Consider the following 18,933-nt stretch of genomic DNA (forward strand, 5'->3'; position numbering starts at 1 on the left):
AGGCTAGTTTAGAGGGACCACTTTTTATCATATACAGACAAGATAGTTTCAGAAGCCAAGAGGAATATCTTTGCAATGGGCTATGTAGTACTTGTTTCTGTCCATGCATTTCCTGCTTATTTATTTGGTATTTTTTATGCTACATTAGAGAAAATTATTATAAAATATTTACAAATAAAATAGCAGTGAATGAAAAATTGTTGATTTAAAATATCTATCTATCTATCTCTAGTGGGAAGGGAGGGAGGGACAAAATTTGTCTATAGCATTCACACTGGGAAGGGCTAAATAAATAGATGGTTTATTAATAACAGCTTGAAAGGTGTAATTCTAGACATTTCCCAAATACGTTGGGGAAGACCATGACTGAGAACAGGTGCTATTACAAAGGCCTGCCTATGGATAAGGACAATGTACAAATTGTGGCACAAACTTCAGGGTCTCTGTTTATGAAGCTCCTGAAGATCAAATATGTAATCAGAAGCAATTACCAGTTAGGATCGATGGGTTTCAGTTCCACTGAGTCTACCTTTGCTCAAAGGTGAGCAGCATTCTCAGAACTTCAGATTGTTTGTTAAGGATGAGCAACATGGAACCAGAAGTTGTATGCCTACAGTGGTCTTGAACATGTAGGCTTCATTGCAATGGGCTATGCAGCTGAGTATGTATAAAGTGAACATTGTAGTATTGAGTTTTGCTATTTCACTACCTCATCTTATAAAGTAACTCTGCTTCTGTGGCAGCCTTCCCAAAACTGAGTGCTTTCCAGAGGTGTGGACTTCAATCTCCAGTCCTCCAACTTTGCTAGGCTCTTATCGAGAATTCTAGAAGCTGCACATGCATCTGGAGAGCACATAAGATGTGAAGGCTAATGTAACTAATCTATACATTATGTCCTAACAGTCAGAAATCACACTGAGACGAGGAGTAGGTCTCTAGTGTTTATTACTGCTACATAAAACAGAATCCTAACAAACTGAAGAAGCGTGGGAAAAATCCAGACAGATAAACCCCAAAAGTTAAGGCGGGTCTGATCTGTGTCTCTTTGAATGGCTGCTTAATTCCTCAGTACTACGCATGCGTGTTCCCCCCTGGATAGAGGCCCCTTCCAGCTCGCCATCAGTACTCATGACACATTAGTCACCCAGAGTCATTGGAATTGGGAGGCCTAGAAATTTAAAATATAAATAAACCCAATAAATAAATGATAAATAAATATCAATTACATCAATTAAAAAAGTGGGACAGGCCTTCAAACAAGATGCGCAAGGGGCAGGAAGTGGAGGGGAATGGGTCTTCTTCAAAGCCTAAAAGTATGGTGAGCATCTTGCTGGTATTCATGTGCAGTTCAAGGTGGGCCAGTCTCTTCCTGAAGCTCTGGTCTGAATGCTGCTCTTGTTCCCTTGGACAATGGGTGGGACTAGAATGTGCTTCTATAGCGCTCCCTAATCCCAGTGTTAGCCAGAGTTGAGATTCTCTCTGGCATGGGAGGCAGAGCAAGCTGATCCTTCTCTGCCTGATGTAGAAGGCCAAGGTGGCCTCTTTGTTGCCCTGATCTTCTTCCTGGCAGATAGGAGATGCAGTCTAGTGAAATACAGGACATTTTGCATGAACACTCAATAGCTGTATAATTAACTAGGAAGTAGTCCAGAAAGGAGGAAGAGACAAAAACATTGAATGGCTTGCTAATCCCAAAAGCTTGGGGGGAGGCAGAGCTTTTGCTTTTCAATTATTTTTAAAATTTAAAATGAAAATAAAACTATTATAATTGGAAACACTGGGGAGAATGAACAATAGGGTACCTTCCAGTGAATCTGGGGCTTAAGATCACTCTGCTGAACATAATGGTGTAATTTTGCTTGTGGCAGGATGGCTCTGCTGGAGACTGGTGAATTTTCTAAGAGGAAATAATTTCTGAAATTTGATGTTCTATGTTTTTGCATTCTCATTAGGTGCCCCGACCTCTTGCTATGAAAAAAGAGGGAATTCAAACCAGGAAAAGAAAACCAAAGAACATAGCTAAGACAAAATCATGCTCTGGTAAATATACTCAAAGAGCTTGAACAGGGACTGAGAATTTTCTGGGGTGCCGTCGTTCTAATGCAGGGTGTTACTGTTGCAGGTAATAATACCAATAATGCTGTTCCTATGACTCCAACTTCCACATCTTCTATGAACTCAGATGACTGTAGAAAAAATGCTTCACCCAGCACACAAACAACAGCCTCGGGGGTAAGTGAGAAAATAATATCTATACTTGCAAGTGGATTTCCATTGCTCATGTTATCTCCACTTTCATCTTATCTACTATTATAACAGTAATCTAAATAAACTGTTCTGTTTGTTAGCTGATACTGGAGTGGGAATGTCTCAGGAAATTGCCTATAAATGCAAACATAGTGTAAATCTAAAGTACTTTACAAACATCTTTATTAAAAGTTTGCTTGTACACACGTATCTTATTTATACTATATTGGATTATATATTATATTTTACTGGGTATTATATATTATATTGTGCTGTATAATATATATTACATTGTGCTGTATAATATATATTACATTGTACTAAGTTGTCTAGTAAACATTGGCTCTGATCCCGAGTGGGAAGCTTCACAGGCTAAAGCATTATCCATGTACGCACTGCATCCTTTCTCTGTTCAGCAAGAATCATTCAAATTCAGGGACCAAGCCAAGGAGGGAATTCTCAGGATAATTATTAAACAAGGTACAGTAATTGAATTCATATAACACCTCAGTCTCACTCATTCCCTCAGGAAGTCTCCTTTCTTATATTGGTGGAGTAGTGAAGGAGCAAGCTGATTTTTTTTACATACAAGTGTGTAGAAACGAAATTCGCGAAGGAATTCATGCTCAAATTATTGCATGCTAGCTTATTCCAAGGCTATGAACCATAATGATAATAACAACAGCAGCAGCAGCATCAACAGTAATAATATAACGTCCTACCTTTCCTCTAGGAACTCAAGAAAATGATTATATTCTCATACAAAGAACTAAGTGATAGTGGCTGGGCCCAAGTCACTGAGTGAGCTTTAGAGTCAAGTGAATCTGGATCTTCCCATCCATCGTCCGACCCCTGAGCCCCCATACCACATCTTTTAGCTTAGTAGTCATCAGATCTCTTATACTATGGTACATTCAAATATTATTAAAATATCTGTTTAGAAGGCTTTTGAGACCAGAGAAGCCACTATAAAGCAGTTTAACAAGATCCAATTAAAGTTACTACTTTGTACCAAAACACAACATTAATTTACAGAACAAGCAATCAAATTTTCTGTGATGGGATTCTCTATTCAACCCACAATAAAAATATAAATTTGAATTATTTTTGTCTGTTAATTTCTATGGAGATACATTAAATTGAGGTTTTACTGTACTTAGAGTTTCACTGGAATATAAGAATTAAAGCTAACACATTAATGACCTTAAAGATTAAAATGCCTTATGTATCACCACATGAAGACAAATTATACAGGTGACCTATACAAATAGCTATAATTTAACTAGAAATATAACACTATACTATACTATCTCAGTATAGTGAAAACTAATCTCTTCAGGTGATACTTAGCCTGTCCTGGACTTCTTTAATAATGAAAATGTGGGAAATTTATCTAGTAACAACCTACCCCTGAGAATCCTCTTTTTTTTTTACTCTGTGTACAAGAAAGTGATTATACAATAAATTTAACAAATTTAACAAGAATCCCTTATTCCAACTTCACTTTCCTAAAAAAACAAAACAAAACAACCTTCCCTTCCCCCCCTCTGCCGCCCCACCAAGAGACTGGATTAGCGCTTTTTGGATTAATGGCCACATGAAAAACGTTAGGACTATATTACGGGTGCTCTTACAAAATGACTGCCATGGGAAAAGTTGACTTTTCACAAAATAGCTGCCACGCTGGATGCTACTTGTCACAAAACATCCATTTATCACAAAGCAAATTGTTCCCCTCCTGTTTGGGGATTGTACACCTCACTCCACAAGAACTAGAAACTTGCCTGTTTTTTTAAATGACAGTTCAGTACTTGACTACCCTGGTGATCTCTACCTGATATGTCAATCGCCATTCTCAGCGAGTTTGCTGGACTGAATCCAGTCCAGTTTAAATACATAGGGCTTAAATTAAGTCATGGGTAACTTTTCTCCCATTAATCAGTAGGATCAAAATGCAGTTAGATTTATCTGGATTCATTCCATTGTTTTCAATACTTTCCACTTTGATTTTCTGCTACAATAACAGAACATAATTAAAATAGCCTTAAGTATGTCAGCTCAGATTTGTTATATTAGAATTCCCAACAGGAAACAAGGGGGGAGGGTCACTGATTGCAACAAATGAGGGGGGCAATCTTACCCCTTGACATATTCCAGAAAAGAAACTTTCCTTCCTTGGTGACCATCTAAAAATGAGGAGATATGCTTGCATTTAAGTGCACATGTCCATACGTTAAAACAATGAAAGCTAGTCTGAGTTGTTAGAAATATTTACTCAAAGTATCAGTGGTGAGGAGCATTTGCTTAATTTACAAACTGAGACCTTAAATCAAAAGTGCTTTGTCTGGAGGAGACTGGGAGGAGGCACAAGTTGGCAAAGATCCTGCTCTGCTTGTGAGAAGCTCTTTCTTTTGGTTGACCCTAAAGATTTGTTGTCAGAAAAATCCTCATCTCTGGCCAAAACATGCTGGCAGAGAAAACAGAACTAAGTTGAGACAGGGCAGGATGAGGAGAAAATCAAACCACATATAAAGCCCTTCCAGATTAGGGACCCACCCATATTATTGGCACAGATGGAGGTCAAGCCAAGGGTAGCCTTCCTAAATTTTCAATGCACTGACTTCAGTGAGAGATGAGATGAGAACACAAGTTTGGCATCCTTTCTTAAACTATGCCTACCCTGACAATATTGAAGCCAAGATGTTGGGCAACTGGGCTTCCAAAATGTTGGATCACTTGCCTTCTGGACATTCTGGCCCTGTGAACAAAACTATTCTCATAAGAACTTAATGCAGAGATGGATTACCTGCACTCCAAAACCTCACTCATCTTCAGAAACCCCCCTAACTACAGTATTGTTGAAAATTAGTAACGTGGTTTCCAGATACTTTGAAGCAGAAAACACAAGATAACTTCAGGTGTAATCTCTGAAATTGGGTTAGCATAAGTGAAAAAGCAAAGAACTCCACCAAACTCTTTCCAGAAAAATAAAGATCTCAGTGTTGTCTATGAATGTACTCCTTCCCACTTGGCATCATTGCCACGTCCACCCTTGACACCCCACCCCCATATTAACTGTGGATCCATCCATCAAAAAAATTGTTCATTCATGCAATTCATGCAGAATGAAACTAGGGTTGTGCTGGGACCTGAATTTGAAGGACAAAAATTGATTCAGAGCACATGTGAGCATGCCTAGCATTCCTGTTGGAGAGACTCTGAAGTAAATGCATCTTTTCCTGAACTCACACAGCTGCCCTCCATGATCCTGGGAGAAGACACATCTGGTTTGAAGATGTTCTTGGCAGCTTGCACCCATCCAAAATTACAATTTGCCATTTGAATCCAGATCTCTGCACAGTCCTGTTAGAAATGTCCACAAATAAAACATACTAACAAAACTTTCCTCTGACCAAATTCAGTTCTGTACAAAATCTTTCCTTATCCTTACATTCCCAGATACAAAGGCAGGGTGTTCTCAAAACATACATCTCCAAGACTGCATGAGCAACATGTACACCCATTATTCCCTCCACACAGTATACAAGGGGAAATTGAAGGGAGGAAGTAGGCAGATTCAATACCTAGTTATAGAGGTCACTGTTACATTTGTGAGCGCTCCACTACTAATCCAATAATGTGTATTTCCTAGGAATGAAGATTTCCATTTTGTTGGCTTGTATGCTAAAGAAAAGGGTGATATTCTAACAACAGAACTACAATTTTTAAAAAGTGCTATTTATTTATTCAACTGTTGATTTCCAGTGAATTGAATCATGGCGGTTTGCAGCAAAACATACATACATACATACATACATACATACATACATACTATAATTAGCTTAAAGAGCTCTTCAAAGGGGCTGCTTTTTAGTCAGTTTTGTAAAGGTTTCTTATAATCCACTGGGTTTTACTGTATCTTGATGTTCCCTGACTCAGTTCCTTTTCATCTGCATTTCTGATCAAGTATCTGCATGCGCCGTAAAACAGAAAATGTCCTTCTGCAAATATATAGCTATCCATTCCAGTGTGTTTTCATTTGGCTCTGGCTGGCCATCCAGTTGTATTTCTGTCACCAAAAGCTAAGAAATGATGCAATCCTTTGCCTGTTTGTTTGGACTAAGTCCAACAGAGTTCTAACGAGTTTATTGTTAAGTACAGTACCATTTAACATCTATTACCAGTGGTAGTGGATGGAAAAACATAAATTTTGCCAAACATTTGGACTTCCACTAGATAGGAACAAGGAATTAGAGTCGGTGTCTCTTTGGTGCCACTTAGTAGATGAACTCTGGTTTTAACTGTAAGTCCACTTTAAGAATCTTTTGAATAGTACTACATATTTGGTTCCTGGATTTCTTAGTTTTTCCACAAGTCTACCATAAATGATAGAAAGTTCTTCCTCCTGTGAGCATTTCCAACAGACATTGGATATCCCATTATACATTTTAGACAGCTTATCAGGAGTTAAATACCAATGGTACAGCATTTTATAAAAATTCTCTTTCAGTTTATAGTTCCAAGTGAATTTCAGACCTTTGTTCTACATGTTTTCCCATTGTTCTATCATAATATTGTACCCAAAATTCTTAACCCTTTTAATCATACAATCTTTAACATATTCATCTTCTTTGCCTCTATTATACCTTAAAAAAATCAAACCAACGTTGAATCATTATGGAAAAATAGAATCATACAGCCTTGAAATCAATCCACATACTTATTCTTGATTTCTTATCCCACCTCATAGTAAACAAGGACATTTATTTGTCTTCATATTATACACAGGACATTTTTTATAAATGAATCAAGGAGTCCGAGTGCCCCCCTTAGAAAGTCTGCAAAAAACTTCCCCCATACCAGAGCTAGGCTGACCATATTTCCTTGAGACAAAAACGGGACATTGGGATGGCAAAACGGGACGGGGTTAAACTTATATAATATTCCGTATTCATGAAAAAGACAATAAAAAAAGTTATTGACAATAAGCTGGGAAGGTGCGGGAGGGGGAGGTATGGCAATGGTTGGGTCTGGAGAGGCTGGTGCAGGGGTGGCGTTGGGCGGAGAGGTTGCAGGAGGGCTGAGGGTGGCGGCGAGCTGGGACAGGAGGACAGGAATGAGGAAGCAGGAGGCTGGAGAAGCAGAGGGCTGAGGGCAGCAGCGAGCTGGGACAGGAGGACAGGAACGGAGGAGTCTAGTGAATGGTTGTCCCTGACAACCTGTTCCTCTCTGGTGCACCCTTTTATTTTATTTTCTTCCTGCCATTTTGGCCTGAGAGCCACTTGGCTTCTTTTCTGCTGGGCGCGCTTTTCCAACCGTCTTCCACTACACTGATTGGCAGCCACAACTTCCTCTCGCTCACCACCAATCAGCTGTTCCTGTGGTTCCTGCTCTAGGTTTCCCACCGGATTGAGAACTACTGCCAAATCAGCCTCCTTTTCAGTTGCACTTTCATTTTTTTCCCGCTTTTCCCAATAATGGCTCCGACGTTTTTTAAAAACGGGACAAAATTGACATTTATATTAAAATGACAGGACAGTCAGGAAATGTTAAAAAAACGGGACAGCCCTGTTCAAAATGGGACATATGGTCAGCCTAACCAGAGCTATCCCGTTCTTGAAACAAACCCTGAGACAAACAGACCAGTCATTATCTTGCAAGTGGAATTGCAGCTCCTTCCTGAGCAGCACATATCCATCAGTTAGCATGCCTTCACATTCTAGATTCTTAAGATCGGGAAATATGCCTCCTTCTTGATATATCTCTTCTACTTTTTTCAGAAAGCCCTCAGCCAATTGATACCTTTTAAAAATAATACCCCTAACATCTTGCAAAACAGCTTGAGTAGTTTCATGGAGAATTCTGAGTCCTGAAATGGTCCCCTTAAGGTCTTCCATAATCCAATAAGTAAAATCTAGCTCCCTATGGAGGACTTCGAGAAGCTATTGAATGATACTGACAAAACAAAAAGTATGCAAACCAGCAGATACAGCGTCCAAGGAAAGTGAGAAGAAAGCTGAAAACTCAAAACACCAAATTAAGCATGTAGGAGAAAGTTACATCCTTCAAGTTAGATACAAAAATAGGAATGGAGAGGTGCTTATTTTTTCCTCAGTCCACCTTAAATTTTACATGGGAAGTAAGCCAGCATTTAGAGGAAGATTTTAAGAGTAATCCAGAAAGGTCGACGGTTAACACCAAGAGCTTCATTGCTGTGGGGAGTTTCTCTTGAGGTACAAATCTTAAAAATATATAAATTGGGTGGTTTAGGAATGAGAAAGGCTCGACCTAGTGTCCCAAAGGGTCTTCAGCATGGTCTGGAAAATGGTACCCCCGGCTCCCAACTCCTCTTACTGGATTAGTGCCAATGCTGTTGACGATCCTCAGGTTACGAGGTGATGTTCTGAAGTACGAACGGGGTGATTCTGAGTGTTTTCTATCCATGAAAACATTCTGGGGCAACAGGAAAAGCCTGTCTGTGCCCCCAGAAAGAGTTCCACACTGCCAGGTCTGCCTGCTGAGCTCGCGGGCAGTCTGTTCAGTTGACCATCTTCTCCTGCATCACCCTTTCTCACCCAATGTCTAACGGTCAGCCATACCAGCTGCAGATGTCTCTGGCAGCATGACCTTGACTTCCCCCTTTCCAGCCCAAACAACAGTGATTCACACTCCTTGCAATTCCCCCCTTCCCATTTTCCTTCTTGGCATGTGTTGATCCATCATTGCAGATGAACACGATCAGAAGATTCAACAATCCTTTGATTGTGGAGTCTGACACCACTTGGCACAGGCTGGTGGATCCCAAGCTTTGATACAAAATAGATTATCCGTATCCCACCTTTTGGGGCTGGTGAACACATTCGGAATTCTGAATATGGGTTGTTGTGCTTAAATGGACTTGCCCATTCATAAAATGAGAAGCATGGAGATATTACCAGTTGCAGAACACCAATTTCCCTGCATGGTGCCTTCTACCCTTGCTCATCTTTTCTCTTTTTCTAGGCAAAGAATGCACTTCCAAATAAAGGACTGGGCTGTAAGCACCCATCATTTTATTTTCTAAGACAGCTTATAGGACCCATTTGGGCTCAGAACATTTTTGTAAAGATGATACTCTTCCACAGTTTCTACATTTGCTACAACTAAACTTACTAATGTTACTCTCATGGCGATCATTAACAAATAGCATTGCCCAAGCTCACAGTATTTGCTCATGCAAATCATATGAAAATGAGCTGATGGTGTCAAGCTGATGTTTGATTGCACTGTAAGGAAAGCAAAGGGGATTTGCTGTACAGAAAAGTTGCTTTGTGGTGTGTATAATGCATAACTGTAGAGATATGTGCATTTCAAACTGCAATTTGGTTAAAGTGTTCTAGTTTGGATTTAAAGCTCTTTTGAAATTCTGGTGCTGGTTCCATAATGTGGTTATTTTCTTTGCATTTTAAATTTAATGGGTTTAATTCTCTTTTGTAAGCTACCCCCCCATTCTGGTGGTACTAAATGAAGAACAAACTGCTGAGGGTAGAGCAAAGCGGGTCCTGAACGGTTTTGTATTAGCCTTCTCTAATCTGACACTCACTGGATGTGTGATATTCTTCTCTTGTGTTATCCATCACTAGCAGATGCTCAAACTTGGAGACCAGGGATGATGGGAGAAGTAGTCAAATACAATTGGAGGGAGTCAGGTTGGGGGAAGCTGAACATACAGCATTGTAATTCTTTGCCCATCAGAAAAACTCCAAATTGACAGGAAAGGTTAAAAGATATGTTCAGGGCTGAATAGGAAGGAAGTTTCAGACACTAGTGCTTTTCAGTTCTTGGAAAGGTTGTTAATGGACTGAAGAAAACAAATTCTTTTCCTGGGATAGAAATGATTTATTACATTTTTCTAGACAACTGTGCCAAAAGCATTACTAAAAATGTGGAGATTCAGCAAAAATTCATAAGGACAACAGTTATATTCAGCTGAAACTAACTTTCATTCCCTCAAACAGTGAAAGCTTCAGAAGGGATACTGAGGCACAACCTATTTTCTGTATGCAAGAAGGCAGGTAGCTTGGCTTTTGCCATGGAGCAGATGGCACTAGTTTGGTCAGGAGCTATTTCCCCCATTCTCTCTGGCCTCTGATTATGGCCATTTTAAAAACATCACTGGATTATAGACCATAAATCTTCCATCCAAGGGCATAGTGAGTAAATAGGGGGAGACTAAATAGTGAGAGAAACGCTGTCCGAATACCCTCAAGTCTGCCTGGATGTTCTTGCTCCCATTTAGCCTTATTCTCAGCCATGGCATTGAAAATTGCTTTTATAGGGATGCTGAGGGATGGGAGGGTCCTTGTCCTCTTCTCTGCACACTACCTCCTGTCCAGGACAGTTGCTGATCTACTTGCCCCATTCTGAGGGGCCCTCAGAGTCCACCTTAAGGACCCCCATCCAAATGGCATAGGATTGACAGCTAAGGAGTCATGATACTCCAGAGAAGTGCCTCCTTTGGGTGCAGTAAAATAAAAATGTCTTGTCTGGGTGGTGGGTCAGGGAGGCAGGGGGTGGCTTGGACCCACTTCATTGCCTGCCCCCATCTGGTGTCTCAAATGGCTGCTTCCTGGAGCCTAATAGCAAATTATGGGCTTGATTCCAAAAGGGCAGCTTCAAATGGTGAAATGTGAGTTAACCATCTTAAAGAAGAAGCATGGATTAAATGAACTGAATTTCGAAGGATGTGATCATTCACAGCAGTTTGGGAAGCATTGTCTAGAGCAGTCGGTCTGTTTTTCCGCTCCAGTGGCTGATCTGTTATCACAAGGTCAGCTTCTGGAATTTGCACTGAAACTTTGTACTGACTGTCCTCCCAGGTTGTCTGTAGCCCAGACTGATGGGTCCATCATCGCATGCAACTGCATGCCAGAGTGGACATCTGAGCAGTGAGAAAAGCATCAGCATCTCTCTCTCTCTCTCTCTCTCTCTCTCTGTGTGTGTGTGTGTGTGTGTGTCAAAAATAAGGCTTCACACTGGAGCATTTCTTCCTTTTAAGATTTTAAGGTTTTTATATCATTTAAACTGAGCAGAGTTTTAAAGTGAGTCTTAGAAACATGAAAGTTTTCCTTCCCATAATGGATTTCTGGAGGATTAACTGTGTTAGTTGCTTGCAACAAGATTTTATGCATCTGAAAGGGCAGTTCAATAAAGATGACAGGATGCTGATTGCTGTGTTAGAATTACATTGTTTGCACGTGAAGCGCAATGTGTTTCGGACAAGGTTATTCAGGGACTCTGGCAGCCCAGACATATTAATGGAATAAATTTAAATCAAATCTTAGATAATCTTGTATAAAACACAGAGAAAACCTTAATAAAAATAATTTTGAAATTTCTTCTAAAAATAAATATACATAAATGGTGCAAAGACATTCAAAAGTACATTCCCTTATTCCTTTAGCCAACTTAGAAGAGATGCTAGTTGTAAAACCTATTGCAGAAATTCTCAAGCTAATAAAAATATATATAAAGAATACAAAATATATGGTAAACTGAGCATAAATGAAATCACTCTTAAACCACAGATAATTAAAAGATTACAATTATCTATGGTTGCTGGATTTACACATCACATTAAACCATTAAGCCATGAGTTATAAACCATAATTGTTGATGAGTTAATTCATAATGCTAAGCCCAAACGGAACAAATCACATTTTGGCCTAACCTGATATATGAAATCAGCCTTTATTTTTATTCGGGTCCAAATGAAGGGAGCAATGTTTATTCATTCATTGGTGTAATATGCCAATTTCCATTAAGGTGTCTTCATTTCAAGATGGCTCATCCTTAAAACCTTTATGTTTTTAACCTAAAATTGATTAGTCTTTCTGCAGCGCCTGATTCATTCTTTTTTGTCGTAATAAAATCTTAGGGCCATTGCTTCCTGGTTTTGTGGAAATGGTAATCAGGGCTTTGGACAGGGACTGTGAGGACAGGGTCTGCTAGAGAAAGGGGTCAAAGAAGTCAGTGCTCTCCCCACCTTCAGCAGGGGAGGGGGACTCCAATTCAGCACACAGTTTCTTTCTTAGATGCCCCCCTCGGTTTTTGGTGCATCTTATTTCTGCACCTCCAGATTTGACTCCAAGCAGCTGACTTCAGCCTGGTGCATCTCCTGCTGTTCCTCCAGTTTGGCCAGTCTTTTGGACTCAGGCCCTGGATCTTGCATAGCAGAGCATCAGAACGCTGTTGTTCATGCGTTGTAACAGCACATATGCCAATGGGGGACCTGGCTGTAGAGGAAGAAGCTGGGGGGAGGGGCACAGGCAGTGACAGCATGGAGGTGATCAGCTGGGCCTGCTGGTGGGACTTAGGAGTCCTTCTCTCCTCCTTCACCCACTGGGCCTCTGTTTCTGCCTTGGAGGAAGGGAAGAATTTAACAACTGGTTCTCAGTAACCTGACCTGATCGAGCCAGCTAGGTAACCCCCCCTGAACAAAAATATTGTGAGGCTAAAAATCAGCTGTGAGGTTCAGCAATGTACTGTAAACATAGGCAATGAATTCATATACTGTGATTCTTGGGCTGTGGATCAGGACATCATAAAATGGAAAGAAGTGCTGCTAAGGGAGACCTCATGAAAAAATTATCTCTTTACCGCACCATGTAGGGATTGACCAAGCTTGGTGAGGAAATCGTAATCTCCATCGTGCTTTCCTCTAGCCCTATAAAATATAATTTGAGTAATGTCATATGAATTTGACTTGACAAGAACTGCTGTATTTTGTCTGTTTTAATTTGTGCCACTCAAAATATTGGAATTGCAATATCTGAGTTGCATTTTCCCAGCAGGAAAAAGACTCATAGTCTGAATTCCAAGGGAAAAGGAAGAACAACAATAACACAGTCATGCTTTAGTCAAGGTAAAGGTAAAGGTAAAGGTTTCCCTTGACGTAAAGTCCAGTCGTGTCCGACTCTAGGGGGCGGTGCTCATCTCCGTTTCAAAGCCTTGGAGCCGGCGTTGTCATAGACACTTCCGGGTCATGTGGCCAGCATGACGACTCGGAACGCCGTTACCTTCCCGCCGAAGCGGTACCAATTGATCTACTCACATTTGCATGTTTTCGAACTGCTTGGTGTGCAGAAGCTGGGACGAGCAACGGGAGCTCACCCCGCCGCGCGGTTTCGAACCGCCGACCTTCCGATCGACAGCTCAGCGGTTTAACCCGCAGCGCCACCGCGTCCCGCTGCTTTAGTCAAACACAACCTTTAATTTAGACCATTGAGGTCCCCCCACATTATGTCCTACCTCACAGTTGCATATTTTATCCAAGAGGATACAGTAGGGGAAGGGAACTATGAGAACCAAGTCTGTATTCCCCATCTGTAGTCCCCCTTTAGTCTCTGTTCTTCAATCTTGTTCTCAGCTTGGGATAAAGGGACCTCTGTATATACTTGTTAGATAGAGGCATGCCCATGTTCCTAGAAATATATAATTCATTGCCACAACACATGAAATACTGAGCAGAAGAGCAAAACTGCTTTTCTTGGTAATAGTGAACATTCTGAAACCATAATATAAACAGGCAGATTGGGAATAAATGATGCTACTTTTGACTAGGTGTGTGCAAAATACTTCAATTCTAACCCCTTTCAGTTGGAAAATCCCAAATCTTGGAAAATCCCAAATCTAAATTGGGCTGATTTGACTATTTGGGAGTGCTTTGAGTGTGGAGCAATTTCTAGTGGCTCAAAGCTGACTTTTTCACACTCAAAAGAATGATTTTGTGCCCAAAATGAGTCTTTTGAACTCAAAACAGGTTATGTCAACTTATAAATGGTTTAAACTGACACATTTGGTAGACCACTGCTTTTGACTTTTTTCCCCTTCCATTGCTTTTAAATTCATATGCATTTTTATCTGTTTCCAGATTCAATCCAAGGTGTTGATTAGTTTGTGTGACCAGTTTTTTCCCCCCAGATAGTCCTGCCTTTCTTTGAATATTCATTCTCTCTGTTAAGTGTATTGGCAGCTGGATAGTTGATGGCAATAATTCTATTATTCATTATCCTAGCACTATTTTGGGAATTCCCCCTCCCACATTGTTTGGAGTTTTACTGAACATTAAAATTGTGTTTTTTCTTGCTGCAGGCAGTCTCTTCAGTGATGTCCAGCCGGGGCGAGAGCACCAGTCCTGAGACTAGCGCACTCAAATACTCTGGCCAGGAAGGGCTTTACTCAGGCGTCAGCCTGACCTCCACTGCAGAAGTGACAGCCTCTGTGAGACAAGATTCTTCCTGGTGTGCCTTGGCTCTAGCATGAATGCGTGGCAAATCAATCCTGGTCTGGATATTGGCCCTGGGCTGCAGCCGGCTACACTTACGTTGGATATTTTTGCTGTGATCAAGCAGTCCAAGAAGCTGTGGCAGTGATGGCAGGGACATTCTTGTCCATTGGACCTGCTTCTAGATGCATTTCTTCCCTGCAGTACTGACTCTCCAGGTCATCAGCCTGCAAGAGAATCAAGGGAGTTGGAACTCCTTCTTTTACTCAACAAGGAGTGCCCTTCTGCACTGCTCATAGATCTTCGCCATGACTATCTGTGCTGCCTTGTGTATTTGTGGATTGTGTCTTTGTTTCACTCCCACTTGACCAACATCCAAGATCTGATTGGTGTTGACATTTTTTTTCTTTTTGTAGACAAAGTAGGCAAAGCTTGCATTATAATGGATAATGCAATGTAGAAGAGCAATGCAAGTGTGCATCTTGTCCATATGCGTAACTGCATATCTTGAATTTGACAGTTTCTGATCTTCCTCGTAGGTCAGTGTTCTCAGCTAGTGCCTTCTGCTCTATATTTTCTGGGTAGTTTTTCTGAAGTAACTTCCGATAAAGCCCAATGAAGGAAAATGTTTGGTACACCCTTCTCAAGTTAGAACTTGCTAACAAGAACTTACTGTAAAATATTTGCATTGTCTTTAAACATATACTGTGATGGAGGAGGTGGAGCGTCTATGATGTGACTGAACTGTACGTAATCAGTCAGAATTTGTAAACAGGGTAGCCTTCAAAAAAAGAGATCCCTTTTGCATATACACAATTTTGTTTTCATGAAAAGTGCAATTTCTGTTGCAGCAATCAGTGTTAAATCGTAAGCATAAGATTTAACAACAGTTTTTATACGAATGAATGGAATGAATGTAAACATTTTAACTTAATGGTACATAAATAATTTAAAAGAAAAAAGTTAAACTAGGCATCTTTATAGGTTTTTTATTGCAACAAAAATGTTTGATGTCTGTGTTTCTGATTTTCAAACAAAAGTTTCAAGAACAAAAGTTTTCTCAGGAAAAAAAAAAGATTGACCTGTCTAACCCAGCCTTCCACAAATCTCATGGCCTCCAACTGAGTTGGATTGCAATGCCCAGAATTCCATTTTGGCATAAGGGAAGGTTCATGCTGGTTGGGAATTCTGATAGTTGTAGTCCAGCCTATTGAGGAAGGCTGGCCTATCTAGTCATAAGCTTTTATATATAGATACACAGTCATCCCCACTGTCTTGCCATGAATAAAGTATGTGCTAGAAAAGTGTCCATTGCAATAAAATTTTACTACCTAATGGCAAAATATGTAAATACTTCATCAAAATTATGAAGCATTTTTTAAATATTGGATGCAGTCTGTAGAATATAGCTGACCTGTAGCTAGGTTGGTTTACATGTTTTTCAAAGCAAAAGCAAATGATGGGATGTCATGTGGAAAGTTGTTTTCACCAGAAGTTTAAAAATAAAAGGGTTATGTGTTCTGTCTATATGTGATTTTTCGTTAATATACTGCAAAATAGAGGAGCATATTCAAGAAGCATCTTCCTGTAAGCTTGCAAAAAATTCAGGTGAGGATTGAAAGAATATTCAGACCATTCATAAATGTAAATATTACATTTCTTATTTATCCTCCTTGGTCAACACTAGGGATTCATTGTTAGTATTAGACCAGTATGGGCTATTCAGTTGTAGGAAAATCTTTGTCCAGCTGCTAGTTACTAACTTCCAAATTCCTAAATTTATTCAATAATGCTACAGCAAGGCAAGAAGCATTGGGATATAATGCATGCCAGGAAATCTGCTTATTTCTGTTTTCCATTTCTTCTCAGTGGTGTGGTCTGATAAAGAGATGAGCTTTTGTATAAAATGTTATTTCAATCCTGAGAGCTGAGATTATTTTTTTCTCTATTAGTACAATTTTTTAAATATCTGTGATCATAAAGGTAAAATTGACCATCACTATTGACTGTGAAAGACTGAAGAACCAAAGATTCTTTTTAAAAGTTCCAAAACTTGCTCTTAAATCTACGGGTTTTGAAAATGTAGAATTAGCAGTACTAGAAGTGAATTGCTCAAATTTTCCAAAATACCAGGGTTGAATTCCATGTAGGCATAGGGACCAGTCACTCTCTCAGCCCAACTCACCTTACAGGGTTGTTTTGTGGGGAAAATAGGATGAGGAAGGAGTATTTCGTATATTTGCCGCCTTGAGTTATTTATAAAAATAAATAAATAAAGGCAGGATATTAAATAAATGAATGAATGAATGAATAAATAATGGGTATCCATTGTGCAGAGTGCAACTTTGAGGAGGAAGAACCACATTTATTGCAACAATCCTTGGGCACCAACTTTAAAAGAAAGAGGAACCCTGAACAATGGGAAAGCAAAGGTTTTTATAGAGGTTGAGGGCTACAAGGCAGGAAATCCTAGGGATCTGATCTGCTGGCTAGTTTGGGGGAAGCTAGGCAAGTCCTTGAACCTGTATGTGGGGCCACTTCTATTGTTATACAAAATGGCCTTTCAAAAGGGCAGCAGAGCTGGGGAAAGTCCCTTGTTACGGAGGTGGAATGTTGAGGTCATCAGGTGAGTGTCCCTGATTGAGGATGGAATTTTGGGGTTTCTCACCTTGTTATCTCACCTTGTTACTATGTTGCAGCTCCTTTATTAGTGCTGCCCTTGGGCTGTACTGTGAGCTGGTGAGCAAGGCTCCTATTCTTTAATTTAGATGGGATTGCAGGAAGCTTTGTCTGGGGCAGGGAAGGTCAATTTGGGTCTGATTGGATTAGGCAAAGTGAGGAGCTGGATTTGACTCTGGTCATGTCCAAAAGACAGGTGGGAAAAAGGCTGTAGCATCCATTTTGTTTGTTAGATCTATTTTCTCCACCACATCCATTATATTTATATTAATTTCATGCAAGCTAAATATCATAAATTAGTTTCTTTTAATATATGGTATATATGTTTTAAGTGATATTAAACACAGAATAGCTTGCCTTTCTGTGTATATACTGCTGAACTGTGATATTATTTCCTTCCAGTCACTATAATACCAAAGGGCCTTTGAAAACAGGATATGGAACATATCTAAGGACTGTTGTAGGTACTATAGTGGTTTTAGGATACATGATGAAATATTTGAATTCTTCTTCTTCAGCCTGTTACTATGTCATCCCAAAACTGCCCTAAGATTTTTTTTAAAAAATCTGGTAGCTGAATTAACACTTGAGGAACATAGGAATCAACCTCATAACTATTGATTATCTAGCCCAGCTTACATTGACAGTTGTGGCTCTCTGAGCGTTTCAGGCAGGTCTTTCCCAGCTCTACCTGGAAATGCCAGAGACCCTCAGCTCTCCTAAGTGCAAATTGTACTTTCATTAAACATGTTATTTTCTATGTTGATCAATAGAGCAGTTCACCCAAATGCTCAAGGCTTTACTGGAATACTGTTCTATTTTAATATTTGATGTCCACGGGTTGTTTTCCTCCACCTTCTTAAAACTATGCCCTTGGACTAATGAAGCTCTAAAGGTTTTTGACAATATCCCCTCCAATGTGCGGTGGGTTCTTTAGGCATCTCCTCCAAAAATGTCTGACTTCAAGACACAGTAGAATTAAGCTGGAAAGACCTTGGCATTCCAGAACATTTCTTACTTGGTCATTATAGTTAGAGTGTTCATGCATGGCTCCATTTTAGCACAGTGGTGATGCTGAAAACTACAGAACATCTCACATTTTGCATAGGCAAAGTAAGTAGATAGATGTCACTGGCTTCAACTTTGATGTGTTTTCTATTATCAGAGTGATCCACTGGATTGGGAGACTGAAATTAGGATCTGCTATACTAATGCTGTATGATCTTGGACACACCCTATTCCAGGCACCCCCAGGTGTATTGGACTGTAACTCTTGCTTTCCAAAGATAACTTCCCAACATGTTTGAGAATAAGAGGCATTTCAACACATCTAGAAAGCATCTGAATGAGGAAGACTGCCCTTATCCTATAGTTTTCTTGTGCTGACTTTGAAAGAGAACGATTTCCTTTGTCTATTTGTTGGATCCTGTACACCTTTTCCAATAACTGATCTCTCCATTGCCATTTATGCCTTCTTGCTTTCCATTTTTATGGAAATACTCATTGCCAATGAGCATTGCAACTCACTAAAAATGTTCAATGACAGGTTGAGCAAACTGTATCTGGTGTGGGTGGCAGAACTACCATGGGCAGATGAACAAAGTGAAGTTTGTGGGGCCATATAATAAGACCATTCAAGACGTTCTGTTCTCTTCCTGGCTTAGGGGGAGGTTTGTTTGTTTTTCCAAGTACATTAAGCCTACTTCAGGGCCTATATTACCATTTGTGTGCATTTCTCCTCT

At 40.0% G+C, this 18,933-nt stretch overlaps 1 protein-coding gene across 2 annotated transcripts in view; it reads left to right on the forward strand.

Moving 5' to 3' along the window:
- The window catches only part of GATA6 (GATA binding protein 6), a 38,252-nt gene extending 22,213 nt beyond the window's left edge, over positions 1-16,039 (forward strand). For both annotated transcript variants that reach the window (XM_063299176.1, XM_063299177.1), the window contains exons 5-7: positions 1,953-2,040; positions 2,123-2,232; positions 14,380-16,039. In XM_063299176.1, the coding sequence (XP_063155246.1) occupies positions 1,953-2,040; positions 2,123-2,232; positions 14,380-14,550 (369 nt within the window). In that variant the 3' untranslated portion in view covers positions 14,551-16,039. The remainder of the gene's footprint in view (positions 1-1,952; positions 2,041-2,122; positions 2,233-14,379) is intronic.
- Positions 16,040-18,933: the final 2,894 nt, after the last annotated feature.

Source organism: Candoia aspera, chromosome 3, assembly GCF_035149785.1.
Source record: "Candoia aspera isolate rCanAsp1 chromosome 3, rCanAsp1.hap2, whole genome shotgun sequence".
Classification (NCBI taxonomy): Eukaryota; Metazoa; Chordata; class Lepidosauria; order Squamata; family Boidae; genus Candoia; species Candoia aspera.